Below are 22145 nucleotides of genomic sequence, written 5' to 3' on the forward strand. Positions count from 1 at the left end.
CAAGGGAGGGCGGAGCAGAAGAGAAGGTGGGAGCAGAGGGAAAGGAAAGAGAGAGGACGAGAGGGAACGCAGGAGCACTGCAGAGAACGCAGAACAAGGCCGAGGATGGAGTAGTCAGGCGAGAGGCCCTGGCAAGATCACCTTGACGGGCCTCGTTCTCTTAAGAGAAGAAGAGGGAAGGGCACACGCTGGGCCGCCACACACTGTCCCCAGGCTTCTGATTTTTGCAGTGTGTCAAGCGAGTTGCTTGACCACTTGGTCAAAACAATTCGTTCACTTCCCAGGGCATCCAGGGCTGCTGCAGAGAGCAGAACATCATCACCCCGGACTGCCTGGCTCTCCCAGGCCAGCCCACCCCTCTGACGAAGGAGGAAAAGAGGCTGAGAGCTGAAATCAGTGACCGCATGCCCCTGGCTGCCCTGGGGACATTTCCATCCATGCAACACCATGACCTTTGAACAAACACATCCACTCCACCGTGTCCCATCCCTCTCTTCTTCCTCCTTCCTCTTTTTGCAAGTCTGTGGCGGGTTTCATTCATAGATATTGACAGATGATTATAGACATGGCTAAGAGATAGAGAGCAATAATATTGGATTCTCTCTGTCTTTCTATTAACACAGAAATACATTTCGATGCTGTATTGGTTATAAAAGGTAGTCCATTCTAGTTTATCAACAAACAAGGGCTATAAAGGGAGAAGAAATGTCTCAAATCTTCCTTTCAAAACAGTAGTCTCTTTGATTTTTCTCTCTCTATAGAATGTAATGAAATGTAAGATGTAATTACAGAGCTGACTAGAAGAGTGTTGTGGACAGTGTATCTCATTTCGTCTCCACAAATACCCTATGAAGCATGTACCCAGGGCCCTCTCCCTTTACACCTGTTTCCCTGGTTAGGAAATTGAGTCTCCAAGATGTTAATACTTTCTCAAGATCACAAGCCTAGGAGAAAAGAGAGCTGAGACTTGAACACGCTCTCAGAGCTGGTCTCCGTTGTGAATATGTAAGCCTCCTCTCTGACACCTAAGAGTCTATACCCATACTAAGAATCTAGACCCATACTCTTTAATCTACAAATAGTCAAGGTCATGGAGGTCACAGCAAGTAGCTAGAAAACTGAAGGCTGAGGGGGGGAAAACTAATGGAGTATCTACTTGGTGTTTTGAATACAAGCTTAAAAAAATAATATTATTTAAACAATTGCCATTGGCTTCTCTCCTAAACTTTCCAGTAGATTCTGAAGCCAGTTGGGAGACAACACCCAAAGTTAAATTTAAAAAAATAAATAAAATCTTGGGAAGAGCATTTTTTGAGGGGGTCCAGTTGTGGGGCCTGAACTCTGGGCCTGGGCGCTGTCCCTCAGCTCTTCAGCTCAAGGCTAGCACTCTACCACTTGAGCCACAGCGCCACTTCCGGCTTTTTTCTTTTTGCTTATGTGGTGCTGAGGAATCGAACCCAGGGCCTCAGGCATGCAAGGCAAGCGCTCTACCACTGAGCCAACTTCCCAGCCCGGGAAGAGCATTTTTGCTGTGCAACTGAAATAGTGTTTTCAAAGATTTTGCTCTTGCGGCGTTAGGGTTACTGTTAAAGTGGGCAAGAGAGAGATTGGTGAGGATGCACCTTGACACTGTGCACCTCCTGCCTGGTGGGCAGTTTTGCTTTCTTCAGCATTTCCATAAGTTTAGTTGGGGCTTCTGCCAAATGGCCTAGTTAGTTCTTAGTACAAATCTCAGGCCCCCTCTCAGCCTGTCCTGTTTTCCATTGGACTTGACCTTGAAGAAATATTACCTTTGGCTTGTTGGGATGGACGGAGGTGAGATGACTCCTGCTCCGGTCTCAGTCAGCTCTGCTGAATCAGGGGAATTTCACACCAGAAGGAACCTGGGGCATCATGAATCACCAATGCGTGAGGTCCGCCCGAGGAGCTGCGCTCTGCTCCGGTGCTGCGGCTGCGGCCGAATGTCCCATTGTACACAGTTTCCCCAGATGCCCCTCTCACTTGGCCTGGTGAGATGAAGTCGTTTCCCCTCAACGCATCTGTCACTGGAACCTGAGAGGGAGCTACTACTTGCCTCTATTTTTAAGAAAAAGTTGTGATTGTTTTTCACCTCCCACTTGATCTTCAAATGACCTATAATTCAGATATCTACATTTACTTATATAACTTGTCTACATGTATATAATTTATAGTTTAAAATTACAAAAGCCAAGAAAGCAGTCTTTTTATACATTTAATAGAAGACACTTTTAATCACTTGTTATCTGGAATCTATTAGAAAGAGAGCTCAGTAAAATATGCATAGAGAGAAACATATTTTTGCAGGTTGTGGGGCTTGAACCAGGGCCTGGGTGCTGTCCCTGAGCTCTTTCGCTCAAGGCTAGTGCTCTACCACTTGAGCCATAGTGCCACTTCCAGTTTTGAGTGGTTAATTGGAGATAAGAGTCTAATGGAGACTTTTCTGCCAGGCTGGCTTCAAACCACAATCTTTAGATCTCAGCTTCCTGAGTAGCTAGGATTACAGGTGTGAGCCAGCGGCACCCAGCTTGAAACAAAATCTTTACATGATGATTTTGTTAATGTTCTTAGCATGTAAAGGGAAGAAGGTTGTCTTTAACTGTAAAAGAAAATGAACACTGTGTTCCTTTAGGACTTTTCAAAGGCTGTCAGAGCTTCCTTTAAGGAGAGCTACATGTGTCTGTCTGACTGTCTTTACATGTTTCTGTCCATCTGATTGTCTTTAGGACCCTGGGCGGCTCAGGATGTCACGGGCAGCCCTCTACCCCTGAGACTGTACCTCTAGCCCTTTTGACTTGCCTACTTTTTGACTAGGGTGTCATGCTCTGTGCTGTGGAATTTAGGCTATCGACCATCTATCGCTCCCTGCGTGGTGCGCTACTGAAGAATGAAGCCTGAGATCATGGTGGGAAAGCAGGCTGCCTCTTGGGTTTGGGAGCAGCGGGGCGGGGGGGGGGGGGGGGCAGGAGGGGAAGTGAAGAGTCAAAGTGTGCTTCAATGGCATGCACTTTGGGGAAACAGTACGCTCGTGAGAGACGATGTGCACCCTCTTTATAGTTTAATGATCCATGATCTGCTACCCATGTGTTGAAAGGATAGAGGCACTTACAGGAATTCACACATTCATGGAAATGAGATCGGCTCACTCGCTTGAAACAAGCAAGCCATGCATGCTGAGCTGGCCTGAGGCGCCAGAGGCCCCAGATCCCTGGTTTTGTAGGGGAAGAAATCCAAGTTGAGGGAGGCAAGTTGTCCTAGCTTCTATCTACGCATGCGTGAGGCTGTGGCAACTTCCATTCCAACTTCATGTCTGAGGTAAGTGTTTTGGGGTGAGGCAGTGTGACCCACAGAGTCCAAACTCAGGCATTCTCAGTGAATGGCTAGATTCAACAACGGCTCTACCACTTACCAAACAGGTGCATAATTAACTCATTTTTCTCAGCCATGAAGTAAGTTATAACAACAGTATATATGTCAGAACTTTATGATACACACACATACATTCATATATATATATTAATCAATACTAAGGTATTAATCAATATTCATTGAGGTTATTGATCCTCAATTATAGTTTGATACAGACTTGAGCTTGCATTAAGAGTTGGTGTCTTCCCTGGCATGGAGAAGTTAGAACACAAACTACACGTGTTACGTGCGCAACAAAACCTTTTTATTGTTTTCACTGGCTCACAGGAGACTCGTTTGCGTGTGCTGTGCAGAGTGACTGGGCAGAGTGACTGTAGAGGGAAGGTCATAGGTAAAATACCCAGGCATGACATCAAATCTCAATCCAGGAAATTGAAAGCGGAGCACAGGAGAATCCTGATTCTAAAAGGTTGCACAGGATGAAATTTTTCTGTCCACAGACATTGGGTCGTGACACATGACAAGTAAAACTCTCAGTGGAATCAGCGTCTAAGATCAGAAGCTAGTTGCCTTGTTCGTTTGCATGTTTGGTGTGGTTACCACAGTAGAACAGCGCTTTTGTTTCTAGTCTTTGGATAAGAGGCCCACTCGTGTGTGGCAATAGTCTCAATGGTTTTCAAATACAACTGACACGTTGTGAGAATAGGTTTTCTGTGGGTCTGTATTTAGCCCCTCGTCTCCCCTCTCTGCTCTCCCTGTCTGACTCTCTTGATGGTCAGAAACAAACACACCTCCTCACATGCCCTCTGTTCTGTCTTGGTTTGTTTTTCATCATTTCTCTACTACTTTCTCTCCTGCTGTTTTTGTGTCGTCCTTCAACACACATGATTTATAATTGAATTGTTTGCTGTGGTATCAGTGCTGCTGGGTAGTAGGCCCTTGTAACCACCAGAGACCCTCGTTGACATGTACAATTCTCGATGTAGACACACACAATTGATGGGAGAACCAGTTAGTTAAGGCTGTTGCTAAGGACACCAGATAAGGAGTACTGTAGAATGTTTATTGGTTGTTCTACTTTTTTTGGAGTATGACCTTGGGACATTTCCTCTTGTTTAGACAAGGAAATCAGTGACATAACTCATAGAGGTATTCTTGAGTTGCTTGGAAGACTGGCAGCACTGCCAAATGTTCCAAAATATTCCCATCCAGTGAGCATTTTTACCTCAGCTTTGTGGTGTCAGGAAAGTCCACACAAATCACTATTATGGTCAAATGGAGAATTACCGAATAGGGCAAGTTGGCTGGCTCTTTTAACGTAAGGAACCCCATTTTAAATCTGTCCAAGTCTCATATTTATTACCCACCACGTTCCTGAATCTTTAGATTTAAAATAAACAATACCAACAAAACCAAAATGATTCAGAATGTCAGTGCAATATATTTTCTTTATTGAAAAGAATGTACTCGAATAACACAGCTGTGGCTTGAAAAGAAAAGGGAGAGAAATTATTTTAAATGTGTGGATAAAGAGAAACTGACAAGGATTAAGCCATTTGTTCCCAACACAGTAGTTAAAAGTGTCCTTCAGTTCACAAGCAACTGGGCTAGAACTAATGAGCCAAACATCTTTTGCACATTGTCATAGAGAGTTCTTCAAATGCTGTGTACACGTTGACCAGACAGAGTATGCTTCTACAAGCGTCCGAGATAATGTTCAAAATTCTAACTGTCTACATAGGAAGAATTAATGGGTGGCGGTTTCCAGGACATTTTTTTTACAATGTGAAAAGCATCAAGTTCTATAGCAAACACAATGAATGAAAAGCTGAAGCTACTCTGCGCCTTGCTATTGCTTATGATCCCATTTGCATCTTGGGGTCACTATTTCATTAGTCATCTATGCAGGTTGAAGAGGGAGCGCTTACTCTATGTTGTACACTTGGGGTTGCACTTCAGGATCAACACTTTGGCATCTGAACATGTACGTTCTCTCAAGCTTCAAAGAATAAACACAAGTAAGCCACTACGTTCTTTGTCAGCGTGTTTCAACACATGCACTGGAGCTTGCCACTTATTTCTGAAGCCCGGGTGAACAGGTGTGGGGGTTTCTCGGCCTCCCAAAACAGGTGCAAATTTCTCGCCACAGCCACCACCATTATCGTGACTCTCCATCCATAACATGGGTGCTAGCAAATCGGGAACTGCTCTGTTTAAGAAAACAACAACATTTTTGAGGTGCATCTTGTCCACGGATTTCCACTCCTGTTCAACACTTTTCTAGGTTAACGATTCACAGACTCAGAACCATGTGTCTGACTACAGCCCCTGAACCGCACGCGCTAAGCCTTAGACGTGTGTATCTACTTATTTAAACACGTCTCGGCAATGGGAACTAGATCGTTCATGTTGCAGGGGAGCTGTTTTGTCTTTTATAGCGCAAAATGTTTGTTGTGGGCAACTACAGAGAGATCCTAATGGTGAAAGCCTAATGGGAAAGGGCTTCAAGCTAGCGTTTAGCCAGAATGACGAGAAGCTATACCGTGAACCACTACAAATTTGTGTGCTGATTTTTTTTAATGAAACCAGTTACCATAAGAAGATGGCCTATTTTCCCATTTCTGAAAACTCCAGATAGAAAGCAAGTGTTACTCACCACACAAAACTTCCAATGAGAGTTAGAGCTGTTTGATTCAGGCATACACATGTGTATATAAAGATGTATATGCATACACAATATGATAGTTAAATAATGAATGGGTGTATAGCTACATAAGATAGAGAGAGACAGAGAGGCAGAGAGGATTTTCCCATGAAGTGGACAGACATACTATCCAGTGGTAATGATGTTTGTCAAGAGGCTGTGAAGGAACCCTGGAATGATGCAATCATTCCCCATTGAGTTTTAGTTGAAATTTCATCTCTGCATGGAAAAAAAAATGTCCTTTCACCCTGCTACGGTCTCCAAGTGAAGCTGTGGGCATGTCCGGAAGTCAGGCAGCTGCTGCTTTTAGTCCCTGCTTATCCACAAGTACAAGCACAACAGGAAGAAAAACTTCCCACAGAATGCAAACTGCACAGTCCTTCCCTCATGCCAAGATTTAGTTTATTAGTCTGCTCCTGGGTGCTATTTTATTTAACTCAAGGCTTCATGCTTGCAGGGGCTCTACCGCTTCAGCCAAGCCTCAGACATTTTGTTTTAGCTACCTTTCAGGTAGCTAAACTAGCCTCAGACTGCCATCCTCCTACCTATCCCCCCCCCCACTCATCTAGCTGGGATTACAGAAGTGTGATACATGCCCGAGTTTTCTTTGAGATAAGGTCTCAGTGACATTGTTTTTTGTTTTTGTTTTTTTTTTGTCTAAGTGGGCCCTGGACCATACTCCTACCTCTACCTACCAACCAGCTTGGAAGTAAGAACCATGACTCTAGCTTGATTTTCCTAACCCTGGGACCACACAAGCATGCATATTAAATTACTCGGATGACCAGCCGTGCCCTAAGGGTGAAGGATCTCCATTGACTGGTATGCCACCATGCTGTCTCTCTGTGGAGCGTGAGTTAGGAAATGTGAACAAAGGCTGAAAGAGGTTGGGCTGCGTAACATCTAGAATCTCCCATGGCACTGATGTTCTAGAAATACATCCCGACAGACAGAATGTATTTTTTTCTGTTCTTCAACCCACTCCCAACCCCATAATCTAACCCCATACCTTTAATCTAGATTCTTCTATACTAAGATTACTCACACACACACACACACACACACACACACACACACACACACACACACACACACACACACACACACACACACACACACACACACACGTCAAGCATCGTGAGATTTTCTGTTATCTGGTTTTACCAGATAAGTTTTTCCAATAGGTTTGTCTCTTCAAAAAACAAAAAGACAAAACTTTAAAATTCTTTTAAAATTCCCCTGTGTGGGAATAGGGAGTCAAGTAGAAGAATGCATATAATAATATCACTGAAATAATATTGGAAGGGAGGTGATGTGTTTGCTTTTCCACATCTGTGCAATATCATTCTAATTGCTCCAGTAAGACTGAGTTACTGCTGTAAATTAAAGCGTCAAGAAAAGAAGGTTTAAAAAAGAACTTTTAAAAAATGTCTCCTAGTATTTCTGTAGTATCATTAGTGGTTTTAAAGTACACTGAAATGTATGTGTATATTCTCTATATACATATACGTGTATAAATACATTTCCTGTACTATACACACATACTATATAAAGATTAAAGTATATACACATTTATATAAAGAGACAAGTGTATATACATTTTTCTATATATAAAACTATACATTTCCTATGTATTTACATTATAGCAAAGTTCATTGGAGGGGCTATACCTTTTCCAGCAACAATTCATTTTGCCACTTTAAATATTTGTAATCGGTATCGCCCTGCCTCTAAATGAAGAACTGGAAATGTTATTTTAGAGCAAATAGGAAATCTCAAATGGCAAATCCTGCAGAGCAGCATGACAGTAACATAAAACGGTGCCTGGAAATAGGACCTCACTTGCCTGGAGGCCAGAAAGACCCCCTCGGCATTCCTTCCACTGCGTGTGAATCCTCGCGGTACCAGCGGGACGCCCGGATGCAGGAGGCTCCCTGCCAAAGCACAAGCCACGTCCCTCCACGGGGGCTCACGTGTGGGCCCGGGACTTCCAAGCACGCATTCTCTCTTATTTGGAAAGGTCATGGACTTTATCTTCTTATTTAGGAAGTAATTACTGCAGAGGGTTTTTTTGTTTTGTTTTGTTTTTACCAGATTACCAGAAAGCTCTCTGAAAGTTACCCCCAGCATGTTCCAGAATGGTCTACCTACCAACCAATGCTGCAATCTAAGACCTAAGACCTCCTTCATAATCTCACTGCAGAGTACTCAGTACTGAGGAGTACTGAGCCTCAGTACCTCGCACATGAGGCAGGGACCAGGTGACTGATACACAAGTCCTTTACACGTTCATTGGCTGCAAAGTCTGATGTGAGCAGGAGTTCCCAGGGAACATAAAATCAGTGCTTTTAATCCTATATTAGCACAACCTAGTTAAACCTGAAACAAGACTGGAGGTGGTCTGGGGAGAGGAGGGAGACCTCTCCCCTTCCTTTCCTCTCGGGGGCGTAGACCCCGAAAGCCAGTGCTGACTGACTACATGTAGTTTGGTGTGTGGTCCGCTCTCCAGGAAGATCCTCCCCTCTGCTCTGCCTCCGGGATTGGCTTCCTGGCTCTCGCTGCTGGCGCTGGAGGCTGTGAGGGGGTCCAATAGCAGAGGCCGAGGCCTTCTCCCTGCACCCCCAAGCATTTTGGAGACTGCTGTCATTTGTGGCAGCCTTTCCATTCTGGCTCTATTTGTTCCCATTTTTGAACCATTATAATTAATAATTATATTTTTAGGGCAAAAGAAACCCACACATTATGTTATTATATCCACAACAACCAAAAGCAATGCATTTAAGAATTCTTATGATCTGATCCCCATTCTCAAGCCAACCAAAGACGTAAAGAGATTCTTTTCCTGCGGCCACGTTATCAAACTGTAAGGAGAGCTAGCAGGGATCATGTCTTCACGTGTGTTGCTGTAGTTCCTATTTTTCATGCTAAGATTTCATTTTACATTTTCCTTAATTATGAGAGTGAGTTTAATAGATAATAAGAACACGGTGCTTCACTCTGTGTGTCTTTCCTGCTTTAATCTGTCCAGAGACGTTTTTAATTACCTGCAATGAATGATGGTTTATTATATAATTCAGTGGTCTAGATACACACAGGTCTGAAGTCTACTGAATTGCCCTGGGTAATTATAGCATGGGGGGGGGAAAAATGTATCACATTTGCTTACCTTGACCTACTTTAATGAAGAGATAATGTCCTTTATTAGCAGCCACGCATCCAAACGTTCCCCAGCTCCACACAAGTGCATCTCAGCCAGAATAAATGCCCGGTTAATCACAGTCGTTTGGTTTTTGCCTTGCAAAAGCTCTGAGAATGCTGGTGCTTAATTCTCTGCAGCTATTAGAGAACTGTCTGGCTTCCCATGATACATGGGAAAATAATTGCATAATTATTGCTAATTGTTTGCATAATGGGGTACTCAGAGGATAAACACCTAACGTGTCATCCAGGAATCAACACTCTGACCTTGAGCAGAAAAGTGGGACAGGCAGCTAACAGCCCCTCTTCACAGCACCTCCAGTTAAAAAAACAAAAACAAAAGCAAAAGCGACCCAAGGGGGGTGGCAGGGACAGAGCCTTGCCCGCTACACCCTGCACAGAAAACGCACGGGAGCTGTCAGATCAAGGTAGGTGTGCACGGGCCACATGTAATGGTGGCAGGGTTTGCTGTGGCCTGAAGGACGGCCCTAAAGCACACAAACCATGAAAGAGAAGCTAAGGAAAACACCAGGCAATACCTGAAAGAGCAACACCATAGGCCCGAGTCATGCTGGGCTAAGTCAGGTCCCTCCATCGCCCATTCCTCCAGAAAAACCCAAGAGTTGGGGTCCTCACCCCATGCCCAGTCAAACCTAATTTCTCTGGGCAGAAATAATTCACTTCGAATTCTAGCTCTGCAATGAGCTTGTGACTTTGGACAGGACATGTCCACTCGCTGGGTTGAGTTACTGGAAAATTTTTCCCTCTGCTTTCTCCAAGGCATTGGAAAATTCAAGACAACGGGAGAAAATCATCTCACCATTCCAACGCACAATAAAAACTAGAGAACCAAGACGCCTTGTACTCACAACTTGGCGCGCTGAATTGAAACCCCTTTATACAACTACTTAAGGATGATTTTTTAAAAACATGTGGAAGAATAAAAACAGAGACTCTGATTACTCTAGGAAACCCTTAGCCTGGTACCTCACTAAATGTGTGCTGTGGGCCTGCTGTGCCTCTTCTCTGTAAGCAAGGCGGAGAGTGTGGGGAGCACCGGAGGAGGCCCGTGGCAGTGCGGACCACAAGGCCCCCTTCCGCTGCCCGTGTGCCAGGCAGGATTCAGCGCAGGGGCCGCCAGCCTGGAAAAGCCTCCACCTGCTCACCTGCCAGCTGACTTTGTGGAGTTAGTTTAAGTCTGTGAGTCTTCATTTCCTCTTCTGAAAACGGAGGGATAGATCTGTATGTCAATCCCACCGTCAAAGGCTTTTGTTTTTTAATAAGAACTGAAAGAAGGAATCCATCGGCAAACAGGAAACCTGGCACAGGGTGAGTCCCTGGGGGATGATCGAAATGCTGTCTCTAAAAATCCCCATGCAGCACCAATGGTGAGGAGGCAGGGACCTAGAGGATCGTGGTTCAAACACAGCACAGGCAGAAAAGTCTGTAAGATTCCACCTCCAGGTTACTAGTAAAATGCTAGACTGGAGGCATGGCTCAAGTGGTACAGTGCCCATGATGGGCCAGACAGCTGAGAAAGGAGGCCCTGAGTTCAAACCCTGGTACCAACACACACACACACACACACACACACACACACACACACCAAACACACATACACACACATACACACACATACACAAACACATACACATACAAACATACATATATACACACATACACATACAAACACATACATATACAAACACACATATACACATATACAAACAAACACATACACACATATACAACAAACATATATACACACACATACAAACACATACACAAACACATATAGACACATACAGACACACAAATACACACGTACACACATACACACATATACACACATACATGCAAACACGCATGTACACACATATACACATATACAAACAGGCACATACACACATATACAACAAACACATATACACACATACAAACACATACACATACAAACACATACACATATACACACATACAAACAAACATACACAAACACATATAGATACACACACACACAAATACACATGTACACACATGCACACATATACAAGCAAATACACATATACATACACACATACACATATACACATACACAATACACACACACAATCTCTCAGATGAGGTAAATAAAATCTCCTGGATACAAGGAGATAAATTAACTTTGGAAAGTTCTGGTTACAATAAGCTTCTATATGCAAACATTTAAGAATCAGTGTGTTCACATGAAAAGACTGAGTCTTTAAAGCAAAGAGATGGTGTCTCACATCTGCCCAGGGTCTTTGAAGGTCAGAACCCTTTAGTTTTCTGTTTCTTTCTAGGCTTTCTAGGCATCCTGCTTTGGGGAATCTTGTTCCCACAAATCAGACATATATAATATCTGATGAACTCCCAGGATGTTGTTTTCTTCAAGATATCAGAGGGCGGGGCAGGAAGAAGGTGGATGAGTGACCGCAGCTATGCAGATAGGCTATGCGCTGGTCAGTGTCCGCTGACATTGGGATTTAGATAGTTCATTATATAATTCATCCATTTTGTACACATTTGAATTTTTCCTTGAAAGGTTTTGCAAACATAATTACACAAACCAGAAAATAATGTCATGTGTGCCTATACACATGATAGCACTTAATACACACAATCATCTAAGAACACTGGCTACCCTCCTGAAATTCACACACCCCTTCAAGCAAAGGCAAATTATCAGTTGTTGGAGGTGAAGTTCTCCCTGCGCTTCAGAACCAAGAGGTGAGCTGTGCTCATGGCTGTGGAGAGAAGTGAGCTGGACGGTTCACAGGCAAGTTCAGCCTCCCCCCGCCCCCAAGCCGCTCTTCATCGAAACCAAAAATGTAATACAAATTGCACTTCTCATTTAACTTCTTCTTCACATGCCTGTGATTTGTGCTCCGATAGCCAACATAAATGGGTAGTTGGACAGGAGACATTTCAGAATCAGCTCCCAAATGACAAAGTTGAGCGTGCCTGTCAGTGGGCTGCGAGCAACAGGCATCTTAATGTTCAGCCTTCCTTTAATGGAAGCTACCGTTGAGAAGACCAAGGTGCTGAGATGCCAGGGAATCCCAAGGAATCTATATTTGGCCAGAGAGCCTGATTTTGTAATTAAAAGAAGTATCTATGCTAACCGATATGGTGGCTCAAATTTATACTCAAGCTACTTGTGAGGTAAAGACTGGACAACTGCAGTTCAATCGCTGTATGCAGTGGCATTCACCTCAACCAATAGCTGTATGCAGTGGTATTCACCTCAACCAATAGCTGTATGCAGTAGTGTTTACCTCAACCAATAGCTGTATGCAGTGGGATTCACCTTATCCAATAGCTGTTTGCAGTGGGATTCACCTCAACCAATAGCTGTATGAAGTAGCATTCACCTCATCCAATAGCTATATGCAGTGGCATTCACCTCTCTCTTTCCAGCTACATGGGAAAGCACAAGTAGAAGGATCCCCTCCCAAAGCAGGTCTAGGCATAACAGGAGACCTACCATGAAAATTAACCAAAGCAAAAAGGGCTAGTTGCATGCCTCAAGTAGTAGAGCTTTGCAAGCACAAGACACAGAATTAACCCTCATTATGAAGTAGAAATAGGAAGAGGAAGAGGAGGAAGAAGACAGAGAGGAGGAAGAGAAAAAGGAGGAGGAAAAGGAGGAGGAGCAGGAGGAAGAAGAAAAGAAGGAGGAGGAGGAGGAAGATGAGCAGGAGGAGGAGGAGGGAGAGGGGAGAGGAAAGGAAGAGGGGAGGAGAAAAGAGAAAGGAGGAGAAGGGAGAGGAGGTGGGAGGGAAAGGAGGAGGAGGAGGAGGAGGAGGTATCATGATAACTGTGAAATCGCCCTTTCCAGATAAATTCTCCTAAACTGCTCTTTTGTTCTAAATGCCATTATTTTAAGCATTCTACATTATTCTTAATTATACTCAATTACAGGTACTTTAATATCCGAATTGTAGATTTTAGGGTTTCAGTTCACTTTGGTGCATTAACAGAATCCTATTATTATTCACTTAACCTTTAGAAAGGGCACAGATTGCTCACCTGCCTGTCACTAAGATTTGTGCTTCTGCATTCGTCATCTCCCAGTTGGACAATTCCAGTCACCTGGCCGGACCTTTCTATTCATCTAATTTGTATTTCTAATCCATTCAAGGCTTACAAGGTGCTCTGGTTTGTTTCCATTCTCCAGCCTTCCTGCGCCCATTCTCTCTAGTCTGGTGTAATGCCTTTCTCCTTTGCTTAAGAGTCATATTTAAAAATTAGACTCAATAGTCATGTTCCTGGAGCAAAGAAGAAAAGAAAGAGTTGTTCTGCTGAGCTTTGGGAATAATGGCTCTCTTTACAATAACAAAAACAGGATTCGGTTTGTTTGCTTTGACTTTATATTCTCCAGGATGTATTAGAGGAACATCTCAGGAGGTTGGGTTCTTTAGTATTAATATTTAATAATTTATCCAGGCATGGGTGGCTCACACCTACAATCCTAGCTACTCAGGAGGCTGAGATACCAGGACTGCAGTTCAAAACCAGCCCAAGCAGGAAAGTCCATGAGACTCTTATCTCCAATAAACCATTCAGAAAATGCAGAAGTGGCACTGTCTACATCTATTACCCTCCTTTTGATGTGTGTATGCTATGTTTAGGGTCTCCCTTTAGTTTTGGTGTCCTTTCATGAAACCTGACTTTCTCTCTCCTGTAACGGGAGTAACAGGCTTGCTGGTGGTGATGAGGACACACAGCAGAGCTCATACTGTGTCCTGAGCATATGTAGAAGATAGAGCGCTAGCTTGGACTCAGAAAGGCTCAGAAACAGCACCAAGGCCCTGAGTTCAAGCCCCAGGACCAGCATTATTATTATTATCATCATCATCATCATCATCATCATCATCATCATCATCATCATCATCATCATCATCATTATTATTTGCAATTCAGTATTTTAAATTTCACTTGTATGATGAATCCCACCTTCCCATCAGAAAGAATGGTTTCTCCTAGTCTAGGAAGGCAGCCCACCTCTTAGAGAGACTCGTATTCTAAGTGCTCCCAGAAGTCTCTAATTGCACTTCTAAGAACTGGATGGTTTCTGTCTATATGGAGCAGGCAATGACCGCCACGCTAAACATAAAGGACAAGAATGGTTTGCATATACAATGCCCAGATGATCCGTACTGAAACCGGAGCTGGCCTGGAACAATCTGGAGAGGTAGCCATCATCATGAACCCATCAGCCACCCCATGTCCCTTCTACATCAGGCGGAGGGCAGCTGCCCCGAGGGAGAGACAGCTGACTCCAGATCATCAGATCTAGTCCCGCTCTGACGGGCCCAGTTGGAGCACAGGGCAAGTCCTTCCTCCATAGACTGAAGAGGGCGCACGCAGCGCGGACAGGGGCCCTCTCTGCTCTGTAACTCTTCTACTCTCCCGGATTGAAATACTGCAGCAATGGCAGTTCATTTCAACTGTGCCGGGAGAACACCGTTGTTTTGCTAGTCCTTGTTAATCCCTTCTTGGCAGGATAATTGCGTGGAGATAGGTGGGCAGTCAACTGACACCTGTAACTTCTGTATAGGCGCAGGGCACGGTATGAGCTCTGCTGTGTGTCCTCATCACCACCAGCAAGCTTGTGATTCCCGTTACAGGAGAAAGTCAGGTTTTATGAAAGGGTGCCCAAACTAAAGGGAGACCCTAAACATAGCATACACACATCTAAAGGAGGGACTGGTGTGGACGGCCATGTCAATGGACGGCTTCTCCCAGCTCCTCCCACCTGCTATTGGTCCTGGGATTCTCCTTTTTCATTGCTTCTCATCCCAGTCCATCCTTCCTGGAGGCTCTACCTGCTAGAATTCTAGTTCCAGCTCCTATCCCACACATTCACACACACACACACACACACACACACACACACACTCACAATCTGTTGACACACTTTACTGTCTTCTAACGATTACTGCAACAAAATGCACCCTGCAAAGACTAAACTGTGGGCTCCTCAGGATCTTCTGTTCTATCCCTCTCCAACTCCCTCTACTCTGGAATGCATTCAACACCAGCTTTCTCAGGCCTCTGCTGAGATCAGCTCGTCTACCTCCTCCTCTGTCTAGAAACAGAATTTTTAGAGCATAAAGTGCTCAAGTGCGTACCTGGCCAATACCAGGCCCTGAGAATTCCGAAGGCTCCGATTTATTCTTTAATATTCTGTACAAATCACACCTCATCCTTGAAGCCACATTCTCTCTCGTTCCCGGCACTGTCTTTCTTGTTAGAGAATATGCTCCCTGGGAGTTAAAGTTATATCTCAGTCCAAATTATCATCCAGCCACTGACTGGGATAAGGCCATTAAGTAGCAGGATCCCAGGTCCAGTGATTCTTCAGAATGTTCCTTCCCATGGGGATGTCCTTTGGGCTTTGCTGGAATGGCCAGGGGAAGCTATGGTATTCTCTTGGGAGTTCAGAACAGCCACAATAAATGGAATCCTCAAATACACATCCCTCAAACAGGGCTGACTAGGTTGTAGTGAGGAAGAAGATATAACTTCGGAACACTATTCTCTACCATGAAAGGCAAAACTAGGGAACACAGAGTGAGAGACAGAGAGACAGGGATTTGCGTACCATTCCACTTTTGCAGTGTCTATGATAGATTAGCTGTGTGGTGTTGTTAAGTCTGAGGATTTCATTTGGGGGATTTCATCAATCAAAAAAGTTTGAAATGAAAAACTATCAACCAAATAACATTTTCTTACAGGGAAAAAATGCTGTTATGATGTCAGCTTATAAACAGACCCTTCATAATCTCTCCGGTGGCCAGTCTTCTCATAGAACAGATAATTGCTAGATTTCATGTCACAGTTGGCATGTCAGTTTCAAAACATGCCATCTGTGTGTCAGGCTCTTCACTGCAAATATATATATAAATATGCATTGCATCCAACAATTCTGGACATAGTTTTTCATTTCTGGACAAGTAGATAGGCGGCATATGTTTCTGGACAAACTGACATGTTTTATTTGAGAATGAACAGTAGGGAAGTTAAAGAGCAAATACATGAGTTGACCTAGGCGAAAAGGCAGGAGGCAGACAACAGTATTCTCTCGCCCATCTCTGTAACTTGAAGCAAAAAAAAAAATTTTTAATAAAGAAGAGTATATTTGGCCAAGTGTCGGTGGCTCACACCTATAATCCTAGGTACTCAAGAAGCTGAGCTATGAGAATCATCATTCAAAGCCAACCCAGGCAGGAAAGTCCATGAGACTCTTATCTCCAATTAGTCACCAAAAAAGCAAATAATGGAGCTGTGACTCAACTGGTAGAGTGCCAGCCTCGTGCACAAAACCTCAGGGGTAGCACCTAAACCCTGAGTTCTAGCCTGAGGACGGGCACAAAATATATATACATTTCTTTTCCCGTGATACACAGCATTCACATCCAATTAACCACTAAGTTTTACAAAACATTGTTTCCAAACTATTTCCAAATCCCAGTGGCCCCTTCTTCTGCAGCCCATGCCCTGCCCCCGTCCCTCACCAGCCCCATGTTCATCAACCTGGATTCATCTTGCCCGGTTACATCTGTAAACCATCCATCCTTCAGGGCTCTACAAATCGTGGGTGTCTGAGAATGAGAGCCTCTATTTAAGTGCAGAGTCTCAGGCGATATGCCCGAGGGACCCTAATGCAGGAACCGACCATTTCCGTCTTAAACAAGCAGCCCCGGCAACTCTACTACAGCCCCTTCAGGTGTTACACTTTGGTGGGATGAGGACTCTATCGGCCTCAGACAGTACAGTCCAGAATGGAAATCTGACAGCTGGATTAAACATCTTTACATCGTTTCCATAGACGAGTTCGCAGCCATGATAGAATACCCCTTTGAGTCCTCCTTCCAGATCCCTGTCCTTCTTTGTCTCCTATCAGGCTTCACAGAATCTCTTAGACACTAGGCTGAACTATGTGATGTGCCCTTTGGCAGGAAGCTCTCTCCCTGATTTTTAAGATCCTTCTAGAAAGTGTGTCTGTCCCAGTCTGACCAGGGACTCCCTCCTTTCAGGACTATCCCTGGGTCCCAACCCCACCCCATGCCCACGCCATTTAAGACAGCATCTTGTGCTCTTACAAGGCCCCGTACAGATTCTCTGCCACAGCATTCTCCACCATCTATGTACTCATCCATTTTCCCAACACACCCTTGCACTCTTCAAACCAAAAGACCATCTTCTATGTTTGCCTGTCTACTCCACCGCAAAGCACTGGACAGATTGTGACGATTTGAATTTCCCCTCAGCTGACTAACAGGTTCCTTCTTCACAGTCCAGGCCCTGCTCACTGCCTTAAAAGCAATAGAAGTCATTTCTAATTCTCCATCCCATTTGTAAATCAAGCAAGGAAATAGACTAGGATTTAAAAGCAAGCAAAAAAAAAAAAAGAGGAGGTAAATTTAAATACAGAATAAATCTCAATAACCATACATCAAAGCAATAAGAGACTTCAGAGCCAACTAAGAGCTAGGGAGCCCGGCTTTTTTTTTTTTTTAACTAACAGGCTATATATGATGTTAATCGGGCTGTATAAATTCTCTATGCTTCAGTTTCCAAATAAGGGATAAAAAATATATAACCTTTTGGATTGTTAAGCTGTTTTAAGCAGTCAAATAGATTCATAGCAAAGTGGGCTTTTTTCTTTCTATAAAGTACCAGAAATTTCCTTTTTTAGATTTTGCAACATGCATTTCCTTCTCAACTGCTCAAAAAGACAACTAGCTATAAATAATGTGGAAATCAATGGTTGCATGGTTGCATTTCAATTTTTTAAAATCCATTGCTTATGAAAGAAAAGAGGCAATGAGCTATTTGTGACTCTGTGGTTGCAGTTTGCCCAAGACCGATGCACGGTACATGTAAAACTTAACTAATATTGTAGCTGCTATTATTTTTAAGGGAAATTTTCTTTCTGGCAAATGACCTGAGTTTCAACCGCTTGTACCAGCTCTAATTATTTCCCCATACCAATGAGAATGCGTTGTACTGATTTGTATTCATTGGGATCCACATGGCCTGGCTCTTATCAACACTCATGAACTCAGAAGACTCCTCTCCATTCTTCATTCTTGTTTGTCATCTGAAATAAAACCAGTCACATATTTTCCAGGAAAGTGCAGCCTTCCCTGTAATCACAAACACCCAGGCACAGAACTTAATTGAGAAAACCCTGAAAGACATCATAACGGGAAACGTACCAGTATTAGCAGCTTGGCTAGTGTGAACAATTTTGTTCACTTGAAAATCACTTGAATTGAGTGATAAACTGTTCATTAATAATCGTGTTAAATTAAAGCAAAAGCACCAAACTGCTAAGTATGGAATAAATCACACCTTTTTCTTCCCTTTACCATCCATCCCATGTCTGTTTATAGCACCAGTTGGCAAGTTCATGGGGTTCACCTCACTCCCCAATAAATTCAGAGTGGCCTGAGCTTGGGACCAACATTCAGATGTTCTCATGCAGTCTGGGTACTACTAAATTGAACAATAACATAACCACGTCTGGAACTTTCTCCAGGAGACAGAAATAAATATTGTACATGAATTCAAAGAGCATACACCTGCTTCCTTTTTATATCAACTTTTGTAAGTGGATTCTTTTTCGGGCCAGACTTATCTAGAACATGTTGTTGCTCTCCTCTGCCCCCCTAACCCCCACCTTTATTTTGGGGATCTGCCAGGCCTGTCCTCCCGCTCAGGCCCTGAGCCCGCAGTGGCTGCTACCTCCAGAGTGACACGGAAATGATCTGGCTGCTGAGCGCTCCCAGATGCTCAGGTTTGCCTCCACTCTGCCTCCTGTTTCTGCCTTATTTGTTCGACCCCTATACATTTCCATTGCTTTAACTCTTGTCCTGAACAACTCCTGTGAGCCGGCCACTTCACCTGACCGCCGATTGCTCAGCCTCTCTGCCTTCCACCCCAGCACATGAAACAGCTTAGAAGTAGGCTTCACCCTCTCTTCCTTGGAGCATCTTTCCTTCTGTGGCTAGGTATCACTTTTGTGATATGCCTGCTTCCTTCCCCTTCTGATTGAAGGGCCCTATTCGCACACCTCACCTTTGGGCTCAATTGAAGAATAAGATTCTCTTTTAGAAGGCTACCCTGCCAAGTCTTCACTGGTGGCAAGTACCTGCAAAACACTCCCTTGGAAGTGTTTGTATAGATTTCAGTGGCCCTCTATTGAGAGGAAGGTGCCAATTTCACCTACTCGGGAAGTGTTGATGGTCACTCGCTGTTTTTCTGTCATCTTTCTTCACTCCCGAGCCCTGGAAACCTGTCACCGACCTGGGCTCCCTCCACGGTTTGCTTCTACAAGGATGGAGTCTCAAATCTGTGAAGAATCAGACCCAATTCTGGGCAGCGAGGGCAAATACCACAGGCTCCTTGGCAAATTCGGGTCATTGTGCTCAAACAGCTCTGATGCTTTGCTTTTACTCGAATACGTTAGATTTGTGTGTAATTTTTGTTCACTTTGAGCATGCGTTACGTGGGGGGCGGGTAGATGTGAGAAGTGGATAGCAACAGAATATAGCATAGAGTAACCAAATCCAGAACACTGTAATTTGGAATTGAAAGGTGAATGTCCTTTCTGAACTGTGTCCTGTTCACAGAGGACTCACGTGCAATCGCTACAGATGCCACCAGCATGTCCTTGCTGTCTATCGGCCTGGTTCTGCTGCACCTGTTACCACGTCCCATGGGAAAGGATGTATCACCTCGTAGTCTTCACAGGACCACCGACTTAACCAACTTGAACTGGCATGCTGTCAGGCCAGTTCAGTCAGTTAAAGTCACCCAGTTCAATTACAGATGGCAACTGACAGCTCAGAGGGTGAGACCCACATGTGCATTTCTAACCACTCAGACCCTTGGACTACATTTGGGGTGGCAAGGATTTAAATCGCCCTCCATACATTAGCGCAGGATACCACCCAGTGCAAAAGGGAATCGTCTGTCCTTTAAATGCATTCTCCAACTAGGAATCCAAGACAGAGGTAACAGAATTTCTTCAAGTGTCCTTAGCCACAAATAGCCTTTCTAATTCTGCCTCTGGTATCCCACAGTTTTAGCGCAGAGAACTGTCTTCTCACCTCAGCCCCACTTCTGCTTCCAGAAGGTTCTCAGTGGCATGGAACATACCTCCACTTGACTGCCCAAGCCCGGCTCTCATGGACTTCTTCTCAAGAGACCCATTTCTAAAACTCAGGGTTTCCTGCAGGCAACTACAGATACCTCCTGCCACCAAATCAAGTGTGTGTCATGTTCCCCGATAGCTGGACACCTCCCAGGTATCCAAGGAACTCTACCAATACACACAATTGATTCACACCCATCAAAACTGAAAGAGAAGGAATGGAAAAGGGTTCCTATTTTTACCTCTATCTCATAAGGGCCTGGTTGCTTCTCAATAAACTGGAGTATGAATTCAAAACCTACCTTTGTGAACATCTCTCTTCTACAATGGTATGCATCTTCTTCTCTGATGTCCACGGATATTTTGACCTACGTTATCCTTTGGAAATTCTTAGCACTGCTAAACTCTTTGCCTCCCTCTCTTAAGTCTTCTCTCCTTTGTTTGCACTGGCTTAGTGGACAAATATTCTATTCCCATTCAGGGAATTGTGGTTCCTTTTGTTAAAGACTATCAAAGGCAGCTGTATGTTTTTCAACTAAATTACATGAGACATGTTGTTTAGTTACCATTTCAGTGATAAATAGGTACAATGTTTGATTCTTGAGTAAAATCTCATTTTAAGAATCAAATAATTGGATTTCACTGTAAAATACATTTCAATCACCTCGTTCTACTTGTAAAGTATCAAAATGCATTTGGATTTTGTTATGATCCTTATTGTGATTCTCCCTGCTTGTATTATTTTGTAGTTTGATAGTCAAGCACTCTCTCAATTTGAACCACATGTCCAGGTGTTTGTTTGTAGTTGGTTTTTTCATCTAGAATCATACACCAACTTTGCCCAAGCCAGCTTTGGACCTCAATCCTCCTAGTTTCCTGAGTCATAATAGGATTCTTCAAATCCATCTTTTTTAGTTCATAGGGGCTTTCTAAACCCTGTCCCTCGACAAAGCATGGAATGCCATGTCTTTTATTCAAAGCTAATTTCATCTACATCTCAAACTACATGCTAGGTGACAGCACAGTGTTTCCTCAAATCACTGCATACTAAACAAGTGACCCATTGACAGGCTGGTTTACGCAGCCACCTCTGAATTCCACCCCAAGAACTAACAACCTCATTCTGCATCAATCCTCGTAACATCTCTGGTGCATCCCGGTTCTCTGGGTATCTCGGATACAGGTGGAATCAAAGCAGGGAGGACTTAAGTCGTATATTCAAATTAGCAGAGAAATTAGCTCCAGGATCCCTCTCCCAAAGCACCTCATATTTAAACTCTCTTTTCCCTCCTCGCTATCCTTTCTCATACATGCTTCCCTAAGTTGTGTTAAAGGCCACGCTTTGGTTAAACAGTTAATAAATGAGAGTGTACATTCTTCCTTTGGGGAATATCTGGGCAAGGCTAACCTTAAACTTCACCTTCCAGACAAATCTATAGTAACCCGAATGTCCTTTTCTCCCGCTTCTTCCCTCCCCTCACTCCATCATCTCTTCCACAAACACATACACACAGCTTGTGAATCAGCCATTTTTCCTTTTCCACACTATTCCTAAGCAGGTGCACTTTGAACCATCATCGACATGTGGTATCATCTTCCCACAATCAATTTCCAAGAACCACTTCTCAAAAGGTTTTAAAACTATATTTTTCTCTCTATTTTCAAAGC

General features: G+C 43.8%; 1 protein-coding gene across 1 annotated transcript in view; it reads right to left on the reverse strand.

The window, feature by feature from the left end:
- Positions 1-5497: 5497 nt before the first annotated feature.
- The window catches only part of Opn5 (opsin 5), a 44198-nt gene continuing 27550 nt past the window's right edge, over positions 5498-22145 (reverse strand). Inside the window, exon 7 of the mRNA XM_070023339.1 lies at positions 5498-5596. Within this exon, the coding sequence (XP_069879440.1) occupies positions 5546-5596 (51 nt within the window). The 3' untranslated portion in view covers positions 5498-5545. The remainder of the gene's footprint in view (positions 5597-22145) is intronic.

This window comes from Dipodomys merriami, unplaced genomic scaffold (assembly GCF_024711535.1).
Source record: "Dipodomys merriami isolate MVZ:Mamm:240054 unplaced genomic scaffold, mDipMer1.0.p SCAF_16, whole genome shotgun sequence".
NCBI classification, from domain to species: domain Eukaryota; kingdom Metazoa; phylum Chordata; class Mammalia; order Rodentia; family Heteromyidae; genus Dipodomys; species Dipodomys merriami.